Source organism: Saimiri boliviensis, chromosome 14 (assembly GCF_048565385.1).
Source record: "Saimiri boliviensis isolate mSaiBol1 chromosome 14, mSaiBol1.pri, whole genome shotgun sequence".
Classification (NCBI taxonomy): domain Eukaryota; kingdom Metazoa; phylum Chordata; class Mammalia; order Primates; family Cebidae; genus Saimiri; species Saimiri boliviensis.
The window spans coordinates 69,890,376-69,909,387 of record NC_133462.1 but is presented as its reverse complement, the minus strand read 5'-3'; the positions used below and the strand labels follow the sequence as shown (position 1 = coordinate 69,909,387).

The 19,012-nt window shown below is 39.3% G+C and overlaps 1 protein-coding gene across 1 annotated transcript in view; it reads right to left on the bottom strand.

The window, feature by feature from the left end:
- The window catches only part of RRP15 (ribosomal RNA processing 15 homolog), a 51,972-nt gene that overhangs the window by 28,158 nt on the left and 4,802 nt on the right, over positions 1 to 19,012 (bottom strand). Inside the window, exons 2-3 of the mRNA XM_039463448.2 lie at positions 4,414 to 4,706; positions 1,376 to 1,473 (exon numbers count right to left, since the gene is read on the bottom strand). Of these exons, the coding sequence (XP_039319382.1) occupies positions 1,376 to 1,473; positions 4,414 to 4,706 (391 nt within the window). The remainder of the gene's footprint in view (positions 1 to 1,375; positions 1,474 to 4,413; positions 4,707 to 19,012) is intronic.

The following is a 19,012-nucleotide window of genomic DNA, read 5'->3' as shown; positions in this document are numbered from 1 at the left end:
AATGAATGCACCTGACTGCTCTTTATCCAGACCATTTCTCAGGGCTGTTTGTAGAAAGTGACCTTGAGGAATGAAGTAATGTCTCCCCTAGACAAAGAGCAGGCTAGTTACCAATCAGTATAAAAGTGATAGATTCCCAAGCACAGTGTTCCAACTCTTATAACACAACATACTGCACATGCAGGCATCCATCTGGGACACCAGCACTCCCTCTGTGGGACACAGGAAACAGTGGGAATGTGAAGCTCTGCTACTGCTTTTGCCATGAGTAATAAAGTCCTTTGTCTTTGACCCAAAGTGTCTTGTCTTCTATGAGCGTCCAGGATAAACTTTCACAGCCTAGCTTATAAACTTACAAGGGGAGTAAAATTCCAGACCCTTCACAGCAGTGACTGGACTAGGGTGAGGAAAGGGAGGTGCCCAGGACATAAAATTTAAGGAGGCAGTCACTCTCATGTACTGATCCTGTACTTCTCTAAGTTCTATACATGTATCCACTTAACTATCAGAGAAACCCTATAGGCTAGGTATAGTATACTTATTCACAGATAAACTGAGAGAAAAAGAAATTAAGTAGCATGCCCAGAGATACACTGCTAGTAAGAGCCAGTGCTAGGATTTGAACCTAGCAGTCTGGCCCTATGACTCATGTCCTTATTCACCACACCATGCTATCACACTGTGTAATATCTAGATGGATTAGAAAATGACCAAAATAACTTAGGTAACAGGAATTTAAAAGTAATTCTGCCAAGTACAACTGCTACATTCTTTAGTAGCAGCTCAAATGTTATCTCCTCTGTAATGCCTTCTCAAACTCTCCCAGACAATCTTCTGCTCTATGTTCCCAACACACAGGCATAATTCTATCCTCAAAGAGACTGTAATTCTACAGATGACCAGGCAAAGACCACCCAGCAGCCACCATCCCCTATTTATCTTTGGACACAGAGGGCAATGAGTAAATGTTTGGTGCCAACGGTTAAATAAGCGGAGTAAAAAGATAGCATGAAGTAGCTATAATGTGTAATATATTATGTCATAAATATAATGCAAGATAAAAATCATCGAGAGCCATAAATTTAGACAGGCATCATAAGAGAAATGCAGTAAGAGGTCTTATTACACAGTTCTCGCGACTATAAAAACAAGATGATCCAAAATAGGTTCATACCAAATATACACTTAGCACATTAGATTCTTGCCTCACGAGACCTGCAAAATCTTTGGTTTAACTCAGTGTTAAACAGGCAAGCTTAGATATTTATCACTTGGCTCTAAGAAGGCTGAGGTTAAGAATCAAATCTGGTCAAAAATAGAATCGTAACTAAGCTTTAGTACACTTATTTTTTAAAGGACAAAAACACTGCCTTACCTCGTTGCAATTCTCTGCAGATTTCTCTCTGTCTCCTTGTCTTGGACAACATCTGGCTTTACTCTGCACATCATTTCCCACTCCATCCTCTTATCACGCTGTGTTATAAATATTGTTATGTGAAAGAATATTAGATATTTCTGAAAGTGCAGCAAACATCGGTATGATACTCTGTGAAAGGGTGAAGGTAATAAATCATTCTGGCTTACTTTGTCATTGGGACTTTAAAAAAAACACCATTTTCGGGGTTCAGCTTCAAGAGCCTGTGGTTAGCACTCAGCGTGTCATACGAGAGGCACAAAGTGAGTTTCTGTCAGGCCTCTGACAGCAGGGCCTGGAGAGCTGCCAGCATATTTGGCCAGGCAGTACAAGACAGGGTATGAGGGAGCCACAGGCCTGCTCTGCCATCGGCAGACCATCCGAGGAAAGCATAAAGAAGATTCCAAACTACACTCTTTGGAAATTGTAAGTTCATCTTTACTTTCAGAAAATGACTTCCTCAGTCATCAGAATTATTATTAGGAAATTGTATCACTTTTAAAAGAACAGCATCATATCCAGATACCTATACGATGACTAGTATTTCTTTGCACAAGATCATTTAAATCCATTTCTCTTCTCATAGCATATCTGACCAGTATTCTTGCCATATATGGCATATCAGTTATAAACTGTAGCAAACTGTACAGAAGCAGAAGGGGAGGTGGGAAATAAGAAAATCCCATGGATAACATAATTTAGTTTGAACTTGTCTTTAAGTAGTATCCTGGTCCCAGGAATCTGATTTGATATATTGCTTGTTCATGTCTCCTTTTTAGGCCAACATTGAATGAAATATCAAATATAATGATATGATGAATTAATCACCAAGAAGCTGGCAAGCATCAAAAGCATCAAAGCCAGTAATAAGGACATTTTTATTAAAATTTCTCTTTTTATCTATTTATTTTTTCTACTAATCTATTTCTCATTTTTTATTAACGAAAATGTCTAATCACAGTAAAACAAAATTCTTGCTCTCACTATAAAGATTAGCCTGATAGCTTTTTAAAGAAATAGATTCGTCTTCAAATCAGACAATTAATTTTAGTGGTCATGAAATTCACTGTCAGATTATGACAGAATTTTTTTTTAAATCTTCCTTTTAAGTTTGAAACAGTCCATTTTAAATTATATTCAGTACTCAAAGGATAATAGGTATGCTTAATCCTGAAGCACTTTTAACTCTGAAATTTATTTTTGTATTTATGATTAGAAATAAGTAGCTGATACACTAGAAAACTTAATGGTTAACATTAGGAAATGATAATTTACATATACTCTTCTAAGAAATATACACCAAAAACATTTGTAGCTGCTGTGTCTTTTTCTGGTATGAACACATGCATGTTCACACATTATGGAGCCAGTATCATCTCTAGCACTCAAAGATTTGGCCTAGAGCAGAGTTACAGACTCATTCCTCTTGGCTTCAAAGTGTTTTTACCCTCACTAGAACTCTGGGACCAGAGGAAATCAAAGATTCTGATATTGTTGAAGCCTCTTCTAGCATTTGCCAGATAATGAACAAAGATTCAAATTTTCAGTTGAAAAGCTATCTGTAAGATTCAAAGACAAAACGTATCTTAAATAAAACACAATGAGAATACTGAATTAATAACAGTATGCTGTGTTTCTATGAGCAACGCTTAAAAATTTCCATCTTTCACACAGAGCAACCAGAATTAAGAACAAAGAAAACATTCATCTTGAAACAAGAAAAGGAGACGGTAAACATAAAAGAAAATATATGCCTATTCAAACCTATTTTTCTTTCATTTTACCTATGAAATAACTTTAGGAATCAGTACTTCCATGCTGCCAGTACATTTGTAGAAAATTATTTTCTTTCATTAAAAAATAATGTGTGTGTGTGTGTGTGTGTGTGTGTGTGTGTGTGTTTTTTTTTTTTGAGACAGAATTTCGCTCTTGTTACCCAGGCTGGAGTGCAATGGCACGATCTCGGCTCACCGTAACCTCCACCTCCTGGGTTCATGCAATTCTCCTGCCTCAGCCTTCTGAGTAGTTGGGATTACAGGCACGCGCCGCCACGCCCAGCTAATTTTTTGTATTTTTAGTAGAGATGGGGTTTCACCATGTTGACCAGGATGGTCTCAATCTCTTGACCTTGTGATCCACCCACCTTGGCCTCCCAAAGTGCTGGGATTACAGGTGTGAGCCACTATGCTCGGCCTAATAATGTGTGTTTTAGTAACCAAGTATTTTAGACACAGATCATCAAGTACAGTGATATGAAAACCTTATTTTTAGTTCTTATAATATACGAGAAATTTATGTCCAACTTTTGGCCTTTAATTAATAGATTATATCTAGTCTAATGTCTATCACCCGTAGTTCAACAAAAGCATAATGAATTCAAATTTATCCAACACTGATTTGTATCTAACATTGAAATAATCAGTTTTCAGAACTGCAACCAATCCTTGAGTTGTGACATCTTCGCAGATTCCTATTATAAAGTAAGTTTTGGCAAAAAGTAACTAACATGCTTCTTAGTTCAAAACCTAATAAAGTCGGCATACAGACAGCTAAAACAAATAAAATAGGCTCAGGAATCACTGCCATGTGTATAATTCTTGATTTTAAAAACTGGCTGGGTACGGTGGCTCACACCTGTAATCCCAGCACTTTGGGAGGCCAAGGTGGGTGGATCACCTGAGGTCAGGAGTTCGAGACCAGCCTGGCCAACATGGTGAAATCCCGTCTCTATTTAAAAAAAAAAAAAAAAATCAAAAAGTATTTGTTTCCTCAGCATTTACATTTCCATTACTTTGCCTTTGCCTAGATGATTAAAACATGAACATGCTCAATGGAGTAATTTAGACTAAATTCCTAAACATAACCTTAGTTATCCACCTTCACATAAAAAGCAAGTTAAAAACTGGAATGGTAGTTGGACAAACACTGCAAGAGTTCAGTCAAGATAACAACCAGCCTAGACAAACAATCTAATCTGCAAGACGACTGGTGGAACACACCTGTTTTATTTTCTCTTGTCTTTCTTGCTTTAACTTTTCTTTTTCCTTTTCCAGCTTCTTATTTTTGACCAGAATAGAAGGTTTACTTTCAGGAGTTTTCTTGTTGAGGACTTTAGCCATGGCATCTGCCCAGCCCGTATTGGTCCCAATATTTGATTCTGCGTCATCTTCATTTTCTTCGTCATGAGGCTCAGCATCACCCTCATTGTCAGCTTCTATTGCTTCCTCATCAGAATGAAAGTAGTCATATTCTGATCCACAGCTTCCTATTATAGATCCTCCTACTGTAGAACCTAAGAGTAAAACCAAATTAAACTTTAATATCCTAGGCAGAGGTTGCCAAACCCCTGGAACCCTTCCTGGAGCTCTGCCCATCCCCATTTTTGCAAGGGGGGGACTTTTCTGAGTCCCACAGCTACAGTAATGATGAAAAGCAATAGAACCATCTATCCCATTGTTATTAGCTCCTAGAGACCTAGCCCAGCCATAGACAGGGGATGTCACAGCAGCTTCAAAACCCAGGACCCAGCCAGGCATGGTGGCTCACGCCTGTAATCCCAGCACTTTGGGAGGCCAAGGCAGGCAGATCACGAGGTAAGGAGATCAAGACCATCCTGGCCAACATGGTGAAACTTGTCTCTACTGAAAATACAAAAATTAGCTGGATGTGGTGGCGCGCGCCTGTAGCCTCAGCTACTCGGGGAGACTGAGGCAAGAAACTGCTTGAACTCAGGAGGCAGAGGTTGCAGTGAGCCAGGACCGTGCCACTGCACTCCAGCCTAGTGACAGGACAAAACAAACAAACAAACAAACCGAAAACCTCAGGACCCAGGCAGCAGAAACAAATTCAATAGCCTCTGCCATGTCCCTACTGCCAAAGTGGTGACAGATGCTGACATGGAGTCAGTGCAAGGTGTGTTCAAGTACACGAACCTTAATTGCATCACTAAACTAATGGAAGAGGCTAATGAAGACTATTAAAGTAACAGAAGACTTTAATAAGAAAATGGTACAGCATTACCAGAATAAATCTTCTAAGGGATTTGTCCCAGATATTTAAAATTCTGAATTTGTGTGCAGAATAAAAGGCCTAAAACTAAAAATTAGCCTCATGTGAAAGAATCTGCATATAACATTAGAAAATTGGGCATTTTAACATTTTTGAAAAAAAATTATTTAATGATGTGCCCAACATACTAGATTCAACTATAGTGCTGAGTGACTGAATGAAAATACCAAGTTTTGAGTTGAAGATACAAACGTCTAAGTGTACCTTTGACTTTTATCATACAGAGCCACCAAAAAAAGCACCGATAGGTTACCAGCAAACTATCATCATTTAAAATTCAAATGGATGAGAAGGATTATTAGAAACAATAAATAGTCCAGAAAGTGGCTTGGCTCGCAAATCAACCTGCTGAGCAGCTCTGGGTAATTTAAACTTTTCACGCTTTCAACTTCTTAAATGAAGTGCACTTTAACAATGAGAGCGCAAGCACCCAGCATAGTATGAATGCATCTCTATGATCCAGAGCTTCTGGAAAGCTTCTGTTCTTCAGAAACCTAGAGAACTTATTAGGAAATACTTCGAAGAAGACAATCTTAGTAACTTGAGTGTTTTTTAATTAGCAGAAGAGGAGGTAACAAAAAAGGCTGAGAAGTCAACAAAAAAGAAAACTCAGTAATATACAAACAGCTGCCATTTAGCAGTGATGACTTTGGATAAATAATTGTGCTTTCTTTGGATGACTCCAGAAATAGTTAAATTTCAAAAGATTCTTATGGAAAATGCCATTACCTGAAACTTTTCCTACCAAAGTACCTCTACAAAACAATATTAGTAGTTTAAGTATTTTTTTTAAATATTAAGATAAAATATTATATAAAGAAACCCTAGAAGAAAAAGATCAAGGCATAAGCAGCTTTCCTGCTGCTCCTTACTTTACTCAATTCTGTTCCTCCCACCCAAATCAGAACCTTCACTTAAATGCAGAGGATTACAAAGAACTCCATATGCTAAAGGCACTGCAGCATTTCAGTGAGGCTTCTCTGGGTCCATTTGCCCTTACCAAAGCCAAGCATCAGAACCATAACTGCTGCTTCTACCGTCTATTGATTGGGTCTTATTATTGCTTCAAAATTACCTATTTTCAACTCTGAGGCTCAGCGTCTTCTTTAAATAATTTCAAGAAAATGTTCATAATTTGCCTTTAACATCCTCTCAGCCGTTTGTATCAGCTATTGCTGTGAGCAAGTAAATGGAAGAGAGTCCACAGTCAGCTGTAACCTTCAGAGTGATCCCCTCTACTCTCTTGACTTTTACCCATGAGAAGACCTGACTTTTAGCACTGATTATAATACTTGCAATTTGGGCATTATTTTTGCATGTTTATTTTTTCAGTGCTGAAAATTCATAAAACAAAAATGATGAAAACTATTAATAGATTTCAAGTAAAAATTTATAACAAATTAGAAAGCAGCAAGTAAAAACATGCCTAAATAAAAATGAACCTCGAGCATGAGTAAAAACAAAGTATCTTCAAAAATTTAACTGAACATTACATAAAAAGGAAAATGACATTTCACATTTTTGAAAGCATAAAACAAAGTGCTAACAGTATAAAAGAAAATGTTAAAAACAAGAAATCACTTGCAATTCTGTCACGCTAATAGAGCTGCATATTTCTTAATAAAGAGAAAAAAATTAATGAAAATATTTAATTTGAATCTTTTTCTGTATCTTATACACTGGGCCAATTTAAGAAGCCTAAACACATTTGTGAGTCTAGGTTTTAACATACAAATATAGTTGATATATAATAAAGAACTTTATTATTGCTCATAACACTAAAAACAAAAGGTATCTGAATTAAAAGCTGGCAGCACTATTAACCAATTCAATAAAAGACTTCATGTTTTATTCCAGGGCCACAAAACTTTTCCCCAAGAAGCATCTCCAAAGGACCAGTGTGCCCTGGAAAGTATATGGAAATCAAGTTTTGGGGAATATAGTTAGCTGCAAAATATATTATTTTAATACTACATATGTTTTACTCTTCAGAGTCAGTAGTGTTACACAGACACTAATACAAAATAAACAATTCTTAGAAAACGTGCTTCCTATAATAAGTAAATGTAAAGAGGCAAGATGGCCTAAAAGTTTGGGTCAATAAAAACTATCATGGTGATTAAAAGCAGAAAGATCTTGACTAGCTTCTGGTAGCATGTCAAAACTGCAACACTGACATCTAGTGTTTCATCCTGATGTATTCACACACAAATTGCTGCAGATTTCATGTTTTTCAATGGTACTATAAAGGCAACCAAAGCAAGCCAAAACACTTTCTGATTGTGTAACCCACTCCAATTCTCCACTTCAAAACCATGGCTATTTTTCTTTGGTGCTTTCCTTATCCAGCTTGACTACAACATGCGTAATAGGAATACAGAATTAAATCCATGAAAAGTTTATAGCACCATTTTATAGAAACCCGCACTCACCCCACCAATTAAAAAAAAAATCCAGAAGAATTCCTTTAAGTCGTGGTTTTTAATTTATTATTATTATTTTTTGAGATGGAGTTTTGCTGTTGCCCAGGCTGGAGTGCAGTGGCCTGATCTCGAATCACTGCAACCTCCACTCCCAGTTTCAAGAAATCCTCCTACCTCAGCCTCCCCAGTAATGGAGACTACAGGTGCGTGTCACCACACCCAGCTTATTTTTGTATTTTTTAATAGAGACGGGGTTTCACCATATTGGCCAGGCTGGTCTCAAACTCCTGACCTCATGATCTGCCCGCCTTGGCCTCCCAAAGTGCTGGGATTACAGGCATGAGATACCCCGCCAGCCTATTTTATTATTTTCTTAAAGAATCTCTATCTCAGAGGTTTTTTATCAGGCATTCATTGCCAATGCAAATGATGACATTCAGTATAAACAAATTAAAAACTGCAAAGTAATTCAGTCTCTCAGCATACTAAAAAAAAAAACAGGATTTACTTCTAGGATACCAAAGATTATCATTATGCAAATCAGAAAATAGAATTGGCTCAAAATATTATTATATCCTAGTTAAATGAGATTTTTAAAAATTTTCTACTCACCGATGTGTAACAGCAGAAGCAGATATATCCAGGTGTCTAAGGGCCTAGATAGAAATCACTAAATGAAAAACGCCTTTGAAGTCCTGTGTGTTGCCTTAAACATTAATTTTGCATTCTACTATAAAAATCTGGAAATTAAAGGTCTACAAAGGATGCTTACTGAGGTAATGACTAAAAGTTCCAATCACGGCGGGATTCTCTATCAAAGCTGCTCAGTAGCCACAGCCACAAGAGGCTATTGAGCACTTCAAATGCGGCCAGCACAACTGAAGAACTGAATTTTTATTTTCTTGAGTTACCTTAGATTTAAACCACATGGGGCTAGAGGCTACCTTACTGAACAGAGCAGGGCTAAACCTCTGACGTACTGAGGTAGTCATAAGGCATTTCTCATCTCCTGCTGCCTTTTCCCCCAAACTTCCAGCTCCCTTTCAAACCTGCCATCTGTTCCCTGACCAGAGATACAAATGGTGAGCTGCTGGAGGGAAAGTGAGCTGTAAGGTCTGACCGAGCAGTGAACTGCATGGTGACCCTCATTAACCACACAACCACCTCGGGAGGCCTTCCAGAACTAGAAAACCTGAAATGCCGTAAGACCACGGAAAGAGGAAGGAGGAAGGAATGATCAATCCCTGCGGTGCCTACTTAACTCTGAGACATTCTCTGTAGTTTCTTACTCTGTTCCAGCCTCAACTGACAAGGCCTTTGGACTTCCTAACTGACCTTGGCCAACACCCTACAACCACACCCTATGAGGCTCTCCCAGCTTGGCCACACCCTATAACCCCCTCCCAGCTTGGCCAACCTCAAGACTCCACACCCTACAGACCCCCTTCCAGCTTGCAAAAAACCGCCCTAAACTTATGAACTTTCCACTGCCTCCTCCACAACCTTTAAAACCAACTCCTATCCCACAGCCCTTTTGCCCTTTTTTCAGCGTCAGCCTGCCTGCACCCAGGTAAATAAACAGCCTTGTTGCTCACACAAAGCCTGTTTGCGGGGGTTCTTCATTCAATGTGCGCATTTTAATATGAGCCATTTTCCTTGGTCTGTGATAAAGTTTTAAGAAGACTCACAGTCCCTCAACATTCACTGAGCACTCATGTGTGATGGGCAAAAAAGGACAAAGGAAAAATCTAAATCTAGATTTCTCTCCTTGAGGAACTCAGGAGTTTAGTAGGGTGGATAAATTACATAGCCAAATTGCAATAGGATTTGTAGGTGTTCTTAAAAACAATGAAGAAGAAAATTTTACAAAGACAATATTCAAGTTGTTTCTTAAAGGGCAATGCAAAAGTTTATTTGAATGACAAGAGAAAGGAAGAGGCCAAGGAAGTAAGATTCCATAACCCAGGCCAGCTGATCAGATGGCAAGATCTCTGAACCTAGAACCAAACACAACCTAGATTTGAGTCAGTCCTCTGTAAGTAAATCAAAATTAGTATTATAATCATATTATTGGCACCCCGGGCAGAAGAAATCAGCATGTCCAAAGGCATGGGAAGGTTAAAGATGATGAAATATTTATAAAATGACACAAAGATGAGACTGGCTGAAACAAAACATTTGAGAACTAGATGGTAAAAATTGGGCATTATTGCATACTATAAAAACGCTTCAAAATAAAAAAAGAAAAAATAATTGGGCATAAAGAAAGATTGGGATTTCATAAAAATGTGATTTATGATCCAAGAAATACAATACACATCAATTCCAAGCTGAAAACCAAGTAGTTTAAAAGTTAATACTCCAGGTGTGTGCTTCTAGTAAACGGCCAAAGAGCTGGAATTTTTTCTCTCCTAGCACTTCTCTTGAGTCCTTACTTCTAAAAACATTCTCTATTACAGCTTTTCTTTTACAATGTAAAGGCCACCTGAAAGTAGCAAGTCTGTTGGTTAACCTTTAGCTTCCTTCACACCTTCAAAATTTGCCCAAGTCAAACAGAACTCCTGGTAAAAACACGACTGAGGACAGTTAGTAGGGGACAAAGAAATAGGCTACCAGGATTCAATCTCAACTCCAAACACAAATCTAACTGGCTTTTCTGACATTAAGTCTTTTGCCTTAGTTTCCTCATCCGTAAAAATGCCAATAAAACGATTATTACTTGTTTGGGTTTTTATGATAATTAACATATATAAAGTTCTTTGAGTGTCTACCCCATAGTAAGCACCACTTAAATAGGTTACACACCACATACATATGCAGAAGTACACTCACAGAGACACACACACACATGAGAATTTCTTTGTGGCTGTGGTAGAGAAGGAGAAAGAAACAAGGAAAGAATACCTCTGGTATTGGGAATCTGGAATTCAGTGAGGTGTTAAATGAGAAGCTTTAGATAACTAGAGAGCTATGGCCTGGGAGTAGAAGCACAGATTATTTAATTAGACTTGGGTGTTATGTCCTGATTCCAGTATTTTCTAATAGCATAGTTTTAGGCAAGTTACCCAATCCTTCTGTGTACCAGTTTCCTTATCAATAAAATGGGGATATAAATAGTAACTACTTCACTGGATGATTAAATGAGATAACACATGAAAAGCACTTAGCTCAGACCTGTCACAAGAGTAGGCACTAAATAAATGATGATCAGTAATCAGAGGACAGACAGAGATCCTGAGAACCTGAAGAACAGAGAAGAGAGGATCACAAAAGCTTAAAAAAGGATGCCAAGAAATAGAGGGAAAATGAATGTGAATTCAATTATAAAAGTGCTGCCTGGCCGGGCGTCGTGGCTCGAGTCTTTAATCCCAGCACTTCAGGAGGCCGAGGTCAGGAGATTGAGACCATCCTGGCCAACACGGTGAAACCCCATCTCTACTAAAAGTATAAAAATTAGCTGGGTGTGGTGGTGCATGCCTGTAATCCCAGCTACTAGGGAGGCTGAAGCAGAAGAATTGCTTGGAAGTTGGAAGTTGGAAGTTGGAAGCAGGGAGTTGGAAGTTGCAGTAAGCTGAGATCGTGCCACTGCACTCCAGTGTGGCAACATAGTGAGATTCAGTTGCAAAAAAAAGTGCTAAGTCTTGTTATAGTGTATATCCTGTATGCCATGATCATCACATGCAGGCCACTTTTTACTTTATTTCATGAGTGGCCAATGTCTCTGTCCTACAACCTTTTCAAAGTACTGTAAAATCATGATAATATTAATGAGCTAACACACAATTAGAGCTAGGTACTATTTACAAAGCACTTTTTATGTATTATCATTTCATACCACTTTTTCTTTTCTATTTTTTAAGAGACTCTGATGTCCAGTTGGTATCCAGTGGCACAATCTTGGCTCACTGCAGTCTTCATCTCCCAGGCTCACTCAGTCCTCCCCGTTAAGCCTCCCAAGGAGCTGGAATTACAGGCACACACCACCATACTCAGCTAATTTTCTGTAGAGATGTGAAGTCTCACTTAACGAACTCCTGGACTCAACTGATCATCCCACCTTAGCCTTCCGAAGTGCTGGGATTCAGGAGTAAGCCACCACACCCAGCTCATCTAATAACACGTCCATGAGTTGCTTTTATTACTCTATTTACAAAGGTGATGATTCTGAAGCTTAGAAAAGTTAAAAACACGCCCAAAGTCAAACCGGCAAAGCTAATGGGGCTGTCGGACTTCTGAGACACTACAAAGTTTTGCATCAAAGATTCAATTTGGACTAATGTGTGCCCGAGCTAATGTAGCTACTCATTAAATATTTTAAAACATAGTTTAATAAAGCTTGAATTTAAAAAATTTCTAACTAAGCCTCAGTTAACCTGAATAGTCTATTCCCCATCCTCATTCTGATTTTACCTAAGTATATATATCCCCCTAGTCATTCAAGGCTCTATAAAACTACGGCTCTCCATTCAGTTGTAAATCACTTGCTCTGCTCATGCCACATGGTCTTTCCTGCCAATTATTAAATTTAGAATATTCAAAATTGATGCTTTAAAACTTAAAAAAAAATGTATCTTTGAAAAAAATGAAGTCATCCCAGGTTTCCATAAAAATAACCAAAAATAAAATAATAGTGCTACCATGGGAAAACACTGTCAAATGAGATTACATGTGCTATCGGGCAAGCCAAAACAGACAGAGCCTGGAAGCAGTCTGTTAACTGAACCTGTCTTATAAATTGCTAAACCACTCAAGTAGGACTATGATATACTTCATTTCTTAGGCATGTTCCTTTGCTATTTTAAGTAACTTAAATGATAAAGGAGGCTATAAGCTACAGTTTGATGAAAAGCACATTTATCTGATAGGTTATTATATCCTAAGTACAGCATTGTAGTTTATAAAAAATGAAGGGATATCTCCCAGGACCTTCTAACCTGAATTGTTATCAAGTCTTGTGTTATAAGTAGATGGCCATTTTTCAGATACGTAACCAGAACAATTCAGGCTTTTTCACTCCCTGGAAAACCGGAAATGATCCTCCTTACAATTTTATAGTCATATGGGCACATTTTATGAGGGAAGAGTAAATCAGATCATGGCCCCGGACAACAATCAAGGCTTCTTCTTTTTAACCTGGGTTGATTTACAGACAACAGAAGCTTCCCGTCGCCCCCTCCACCACCAAACCCCGCACCCTGTCCCAAGACTACAAGCTCAAGACTAGTTAGAGTTGAACTTCCCATAAATCTGAGTAGCTCAAGGATAATTCAGAGGTAGAGGCTATCATCTTACCCTTTATCATACTTGATATCATCAACCACTGTTCTTATTTTTTCACTTGACATGATTTACTGTCTAGGGAGGCTGTTTTTCTGTTTGTTCGGGTTTTTTTTTTTTTTAAGACTACAAGCTTAAGAACCAAGTATATATTGTACCTAAACTTCTAACAAGGTATCAAGTCAATAAATCTGAGTAGTTCATGGATAACTCAGTTAGGGGATTACCCTCCCCTCTATAACACTTGTCATTTTTATATTACTTAAAATGCAGACTGTAGCACTTTACCTTCTGTGATACTGTGAAATATGTATTTGGTCAACTACTAAAATCCTTGGAATCTCCAAAAGAGTGTCTTCTTGTATGCTAACAACTGAGGGCTGGTAGCTCCAAGGCAGCTTCAGGATCAGGGCTGGTCACCAGATACACCAAGACAGGATTAGAGGTTTGGGACTTTCAGCTCCATTCCCAGCCTCTGGGAAGGGAGAGAAGCTGAAAGTCAAACAAATCACCAATGGCCAATAATTTAATCAACCATGCTTATGTAATGAAGTCTCCATAAAAGGTTCACAAAACCATGGTTCAGAGAGCTTCCGGGAGGTTCCTGCAGGGTGGCACACCCAGGGAGGGCATGGAAGCACCACACTCCTTCACCCTATACTTCACCCCAACATCTCTTCATCTGTATCCTTTGTAATATGCTTTATGAAAAACCCATAAACTTAAGTGTCTCCCTGAGTTCTGTGAGTTGCTCTAGAAAATTAATCGAACCCAAAGGGAAGACTGTGGGAACTCCAATTTTAAGTCAAGCCAGTCAGAAGTTCCAGAGGTCTGGATTTAGGACTGGTATCTGAAGAGTTCGGGTAGTCTTACGGGGCGGAGCCCTCAATCTGTGGGGTCTGACACTACCTCCAGGTAGATAATGTTGAAATGAACTGGAGAGCAAACAGTTGGTATCCACTGCAGAACTGATTACTTGCTTGGTGTGTGGGAAGGAATCCATACACATTTAATCAAAGAAATCTTCCGTGATGATTGTTGTTGAGTAGTTGAGTGAGAAAACAGAGAAAAGCATACTGAGTGCTGTTTTTTCCACATTCACCTGCTGTATATCTGATTCATGAACCCCTTCAATTTTACTATGATCAAATTTCAAATTGTACTGAGAGTACAATTCACCAAAAATTCAATCTGAGTCATTTTGCTATTATTCAAGTGACATATATAACTGCTAATTTCACCTCCATGATAATCTAGTAGTATATGAGAAGAGTATTTTAAAAAATCATGTTAAGAGAAATTTCTAATTTATTCAATAAATAAATGGACATCAAGTACTACACCATGAATCAGGCTCTATGCCAAATTAAGATGTAGCTGTCATCACAGTGACAAGGTCTCCATCCCCACAGAACTTAGGAAACTTCTACAGTCTAACAAACAATACTTGAGTTTTGTTCTCATGAAAGCACACTCTTCTACCTTTCTTTTTTTTTTTTTTTTGAGACGGAGTTTCGCTCTTGTTACCCAGGCTGGAGTGCAATGGCACGATCTCGGCTCACCGCAACCTCCGCCTCCTGGGTTCAGGCAATTCTCCTGCCTCAGCCTCCTGAGTAGCTGGGATTACAGGCACACGCCACCATGCCCAGCTGATTTTTTTGTATTTTTAGTAGAGACGGGGTTTCACCATGTCGACCAGGATGGTCTTGAACTCTCGACCTCATGATCCACCCGCCTCGGCCTCCCAAAGTGCTGGGATTACAGGCTTGAGCCACCGCGCCCGGCCCTCTTCTACCTTTCTTATACAGTATGTCTAAAGAAATTAAAGCAAGAACAGAAAAAAAAATTCAAATAACATAGGGGTTGTATCTGTGTGTTTTCTAAGAAACTGAAGTAGGGTCTTAATAAAGGAAGTTTTTCAAATGTAAACATAGGGCACATCCCTATCAATTTTTATAATTCAGGTAAAATTCAAAGATAACTGTCTGATTCAATTTCCTGATAAAACAAGCCAGTACTCTTTAAATATATTTATAATTTACACACTAATTCCTTACAGGTCTGAAGCCTCTGCCTTTATAGTTTCTCAGTACTATCATCTAAAAGTTTTTGATAACTTAGTAGTTCAACCAAGACCACATGTATACAACTACCTGACTAGAAAATCCATCTCCATGGGTTACCTTTACAGAAATATTCAGTTTTGTGAGAGGAAAATAGCAATTTCTTATATTAAATAGCAAATTCTGGGTTAAACCAAAGAAGAAATGTCCCATCTTTAACCAATAGACCTATATTACTAAATTTATTAAATAAAGAACTGTTTAACCAGGCATTGTGGTGTGCACACATAGGACCATGGTGTGTACCTGTGGTCCCAGTCATTGGAAGGTTGAGGCAGGAGGATTGCCTGAGCATGGGAATTGGAGGTTACAGTGAGCTATGATCATGCCACTGCACACCAGCCTGGGTGACACACCAAGACCCTGTCTCTAAAATCTAGTAAGAAAAAAATTATCTTTAAAATAATAAGTAAAATATATGACCCTTTATTATTTGTCTCTATGGCAGAGATAGGGTAAGCTGTAAAAGACAAAGTAAAAGAGACATTTATAAATTGAAATCTAAAGGACAGAAAAAAGCTGGTTAGAAGAAAGTAAAAGAGAACAAAAAGAGACATAAGCACAACTAGAAAGAGAGAGAGCAGAGTGTATTCAAGAAACTAGTTCAGAATGCTATGACACTAGCCATCTAGGGAATGACAAGATGTGAGCCCTGAGAGGTAAGCAGTGGTCGTTAGATCATATAGGTTGGGTATGCAGACTGTTGCCAGTTCACAAGGAGATTCAGTCAGTCAGTCGCTGCTACTTGTGGATTCTGTATTTGAGAATTCACCAACTCAGTAACAGGTACTTCTAACCCCAAATCAATATTCATAGTACTTTCGCAGTCATTCACAGACATGCTTAAAGCAGTGATGAACTGGAGTCTCCCTACATGCACACCTCCTAGCTGAGGGTGTAGAAGAAAACACTCTGCCTTGTTTCAACTTTCTCACTGTAAACTGGTGTTCTTCCTATAGTCTATTTCGTGCTGCATTTTTCCATTTCTGTGCTTTTCCTTGGTTATTGCAATGTTTAAAATGGCCTCCAAGCATGCTGAAGGGTTGTGCGGTGTTCCTAAGCACCAGGATGCAAGGGGCCTTTCAGAGAAAATATGTGTTGGATAAGCTTTGTTCAGGCACGTTACTGGCCATGAGTTCACATGTTAATGAATCAACAAAGTATATTAAATATAATTATTATCCACTTCATCAACGAGTATACGATGCCCAAAATGTATGGTGCTGTGAGTTTACATTAAAGTTCATGGTTTGAAAAATTGAAGGCTGGGTGCAGTGGCTCATGCCTGTAATCCCAACACTTTGGGAGGCCGAGGCGGGCGGATCACTTGAGCCCAAGAGTTTGGGAACAGCCTGGGCAACACAGTGAGACCCAACTCTACAAAAAATAAAAAATTAGCAGGGCATGATGGCATGCACCCATGGTCCTAGCTACTTGGGAAGCTGAGGTGGGAGAATTGCTTGAGCCCAGGAGGTCAAGACTGCAGTGAGCCCTGATTATACCAGTGCACTCCAGTCTAGGCAACAGATGAAGACTTTGCCTTAAAAAAAAAAAAAAAAAAGGAAAATTGAGTAATTCCTTTTTTTTCTTTTTCGTTAATCTCAGATTTTTTTCTTTAAAAATTATTTATTTGGCCGGGCGCGGTGGCTCAAGCCTGTAATCCCAGCACTTTGGGAGGCCGAGGCAGGTGGATCACAAGGTCAAGAGATTGAGACCATCCTGGTCAACATGGTGAAACCCCGTCTCTACTAAAAATACAAAACATTAGCTGGACATGGTGGCGCGTGCCTGTAATCCCAGCTACTCAGGAGGCCGAGGCAGGAGAATTGCCTGAACCCAGGAGGCGGAGGTTGCGGTGAGCCGAGATCGTGCCATTGCACTCCAGCCTGGGTAACAAGAGCGAAACTCCGTCTCAAAAAATAAATAAATTAATTAATTAAAAAAATAAATAAATAAAAAATAAAAATTATTTATTTATTTATTTTTGAGACAGAGTCTCACTCTAACAGCCAGGCTGAAGTGCAGTGGCACAATCTCAGCCCACTGCAACCTCTGTCTCCCAGATTCAAGTGATTCTCATGCCTTAGACTCCCAAGTAGCTGGGACTACAGGCATGCACCACCACGCGCCAGGCTAATTTTTTCTTTTTGTTTTGTTTTTGGTAGAGACAGGGGTTTTACCATGTTAGCCAGGCTGGTCTCAAATTCCTGACTTCAAGTGATCTACCCACCCCAGCCTCCCAAAGTGCTGAGATTACACGTGTGAGCCACTACGCCCAGCTTAAATTTTTTATTTTTTGAGACAGGGTCATGCTATGTCACCCAGGCTGGAGTACAGTGGCACAGTCACAGCTCACAATAGTCTCTACCTTCCAGGCTCAAGCAATGCACCCACCTCAGCCACTCAAGTAGCTGGGACTACAGGCACACACTACCACATCCAGCTAGCTTTTTCCATTTTTTTGTAGCGATAGGGTCTCACTATGTTGCCTAGGCTCATCTCAGACTCCGGGCTCAAGCAATCCTCCCACCTCAGCCTCTAAAGTGCTGAGATTACAGGTGTGTGCCCCTGTGTGTGGCCAAGGAAAATCAAATACTTTCTTTCTGAAAAACATTTCAAGTGGGGGTCTTTTCTGTCTTTAAACAAAAACACACATAAGGCTGGGTGTGGTGGCTCACACTTGTAATCCCAGCACTTTGGGAGGCCAAGGCAGGCAGATAGATTGAGCTCATGAGTTCAGGGCCAGCCTGGGCAACATGGTGAAACCCCATCTCTTCCAAAAATAGGTGGCAGGATGGCTTGAGCCTAGGAGGCAGAGGTTACAGTGAACCAAGCTTGCACTACTGCACTGCAGCAGCCTGAGCAATAGAGCCAGACCTTACCTCAAAAAACAAATAAATAGAAAGAAAAAATAAGACAAGATTATGTATTGAAAAATTGATAAAAATGTTCTAACCAGAGGCTCACAGGAGCCTAACACTGTATTTCCCCTAGAAGCAATGGTTCACAAATTCAGGGTTTCCTGCAACTTTATTGAACATTACTGTAAGCAGAATCAACTGTAAATTCATAAATTGAGAGTAAGCATTTAGAAACTTTTATAGCAATTTGATATTACCATGATGTCCAACAATGTGGTCATGTTTCTGGTTATTCTTTCTCATTTATTTTTTTTGAAACACCTGTCTATGACAGATTGGATATTAAAAAACAAAAACCAGAATGGTCCTCCAACATTGATGATTTAAGAAGCTTGCCTAAAAGACATACTGAAGGGAATAAGCCTGCAATGACAGGCCCAACAGATAAATCCCCTATGAACTAATGTAAACAAAAGAGATGTATGCAAGGCCAGGTGTGGTGGCTCATGCCTATAATCCCAGCACTTTGGAGGCCAAGGTGGGTGGAATACCTGAGGTTGAGAGTTTGAGACTAGGCAGACCAACAAGAAGAAACCCTGTCTCTAATAAAAATACAAAATTAGCTGGGTGTGGTGGTGCATGCCTGTAATCCCAGCTACTTTTAGAAGCTGAGGCAGGAGAATCGCTTGAAGCCGGGAGGCAGCCGTTGGGGTGAGCTGAGACCTGGGCAACAAGAGCAAAACTCCCTCTCAAAAAAAAAAAAAAAAAGGCCAGGCGCGGTGGCTCAAGCCTGTAATCCCAGCACTTTGGGAGGCCGAGGCGGGTGGATCACCAGGTCGAGAGATC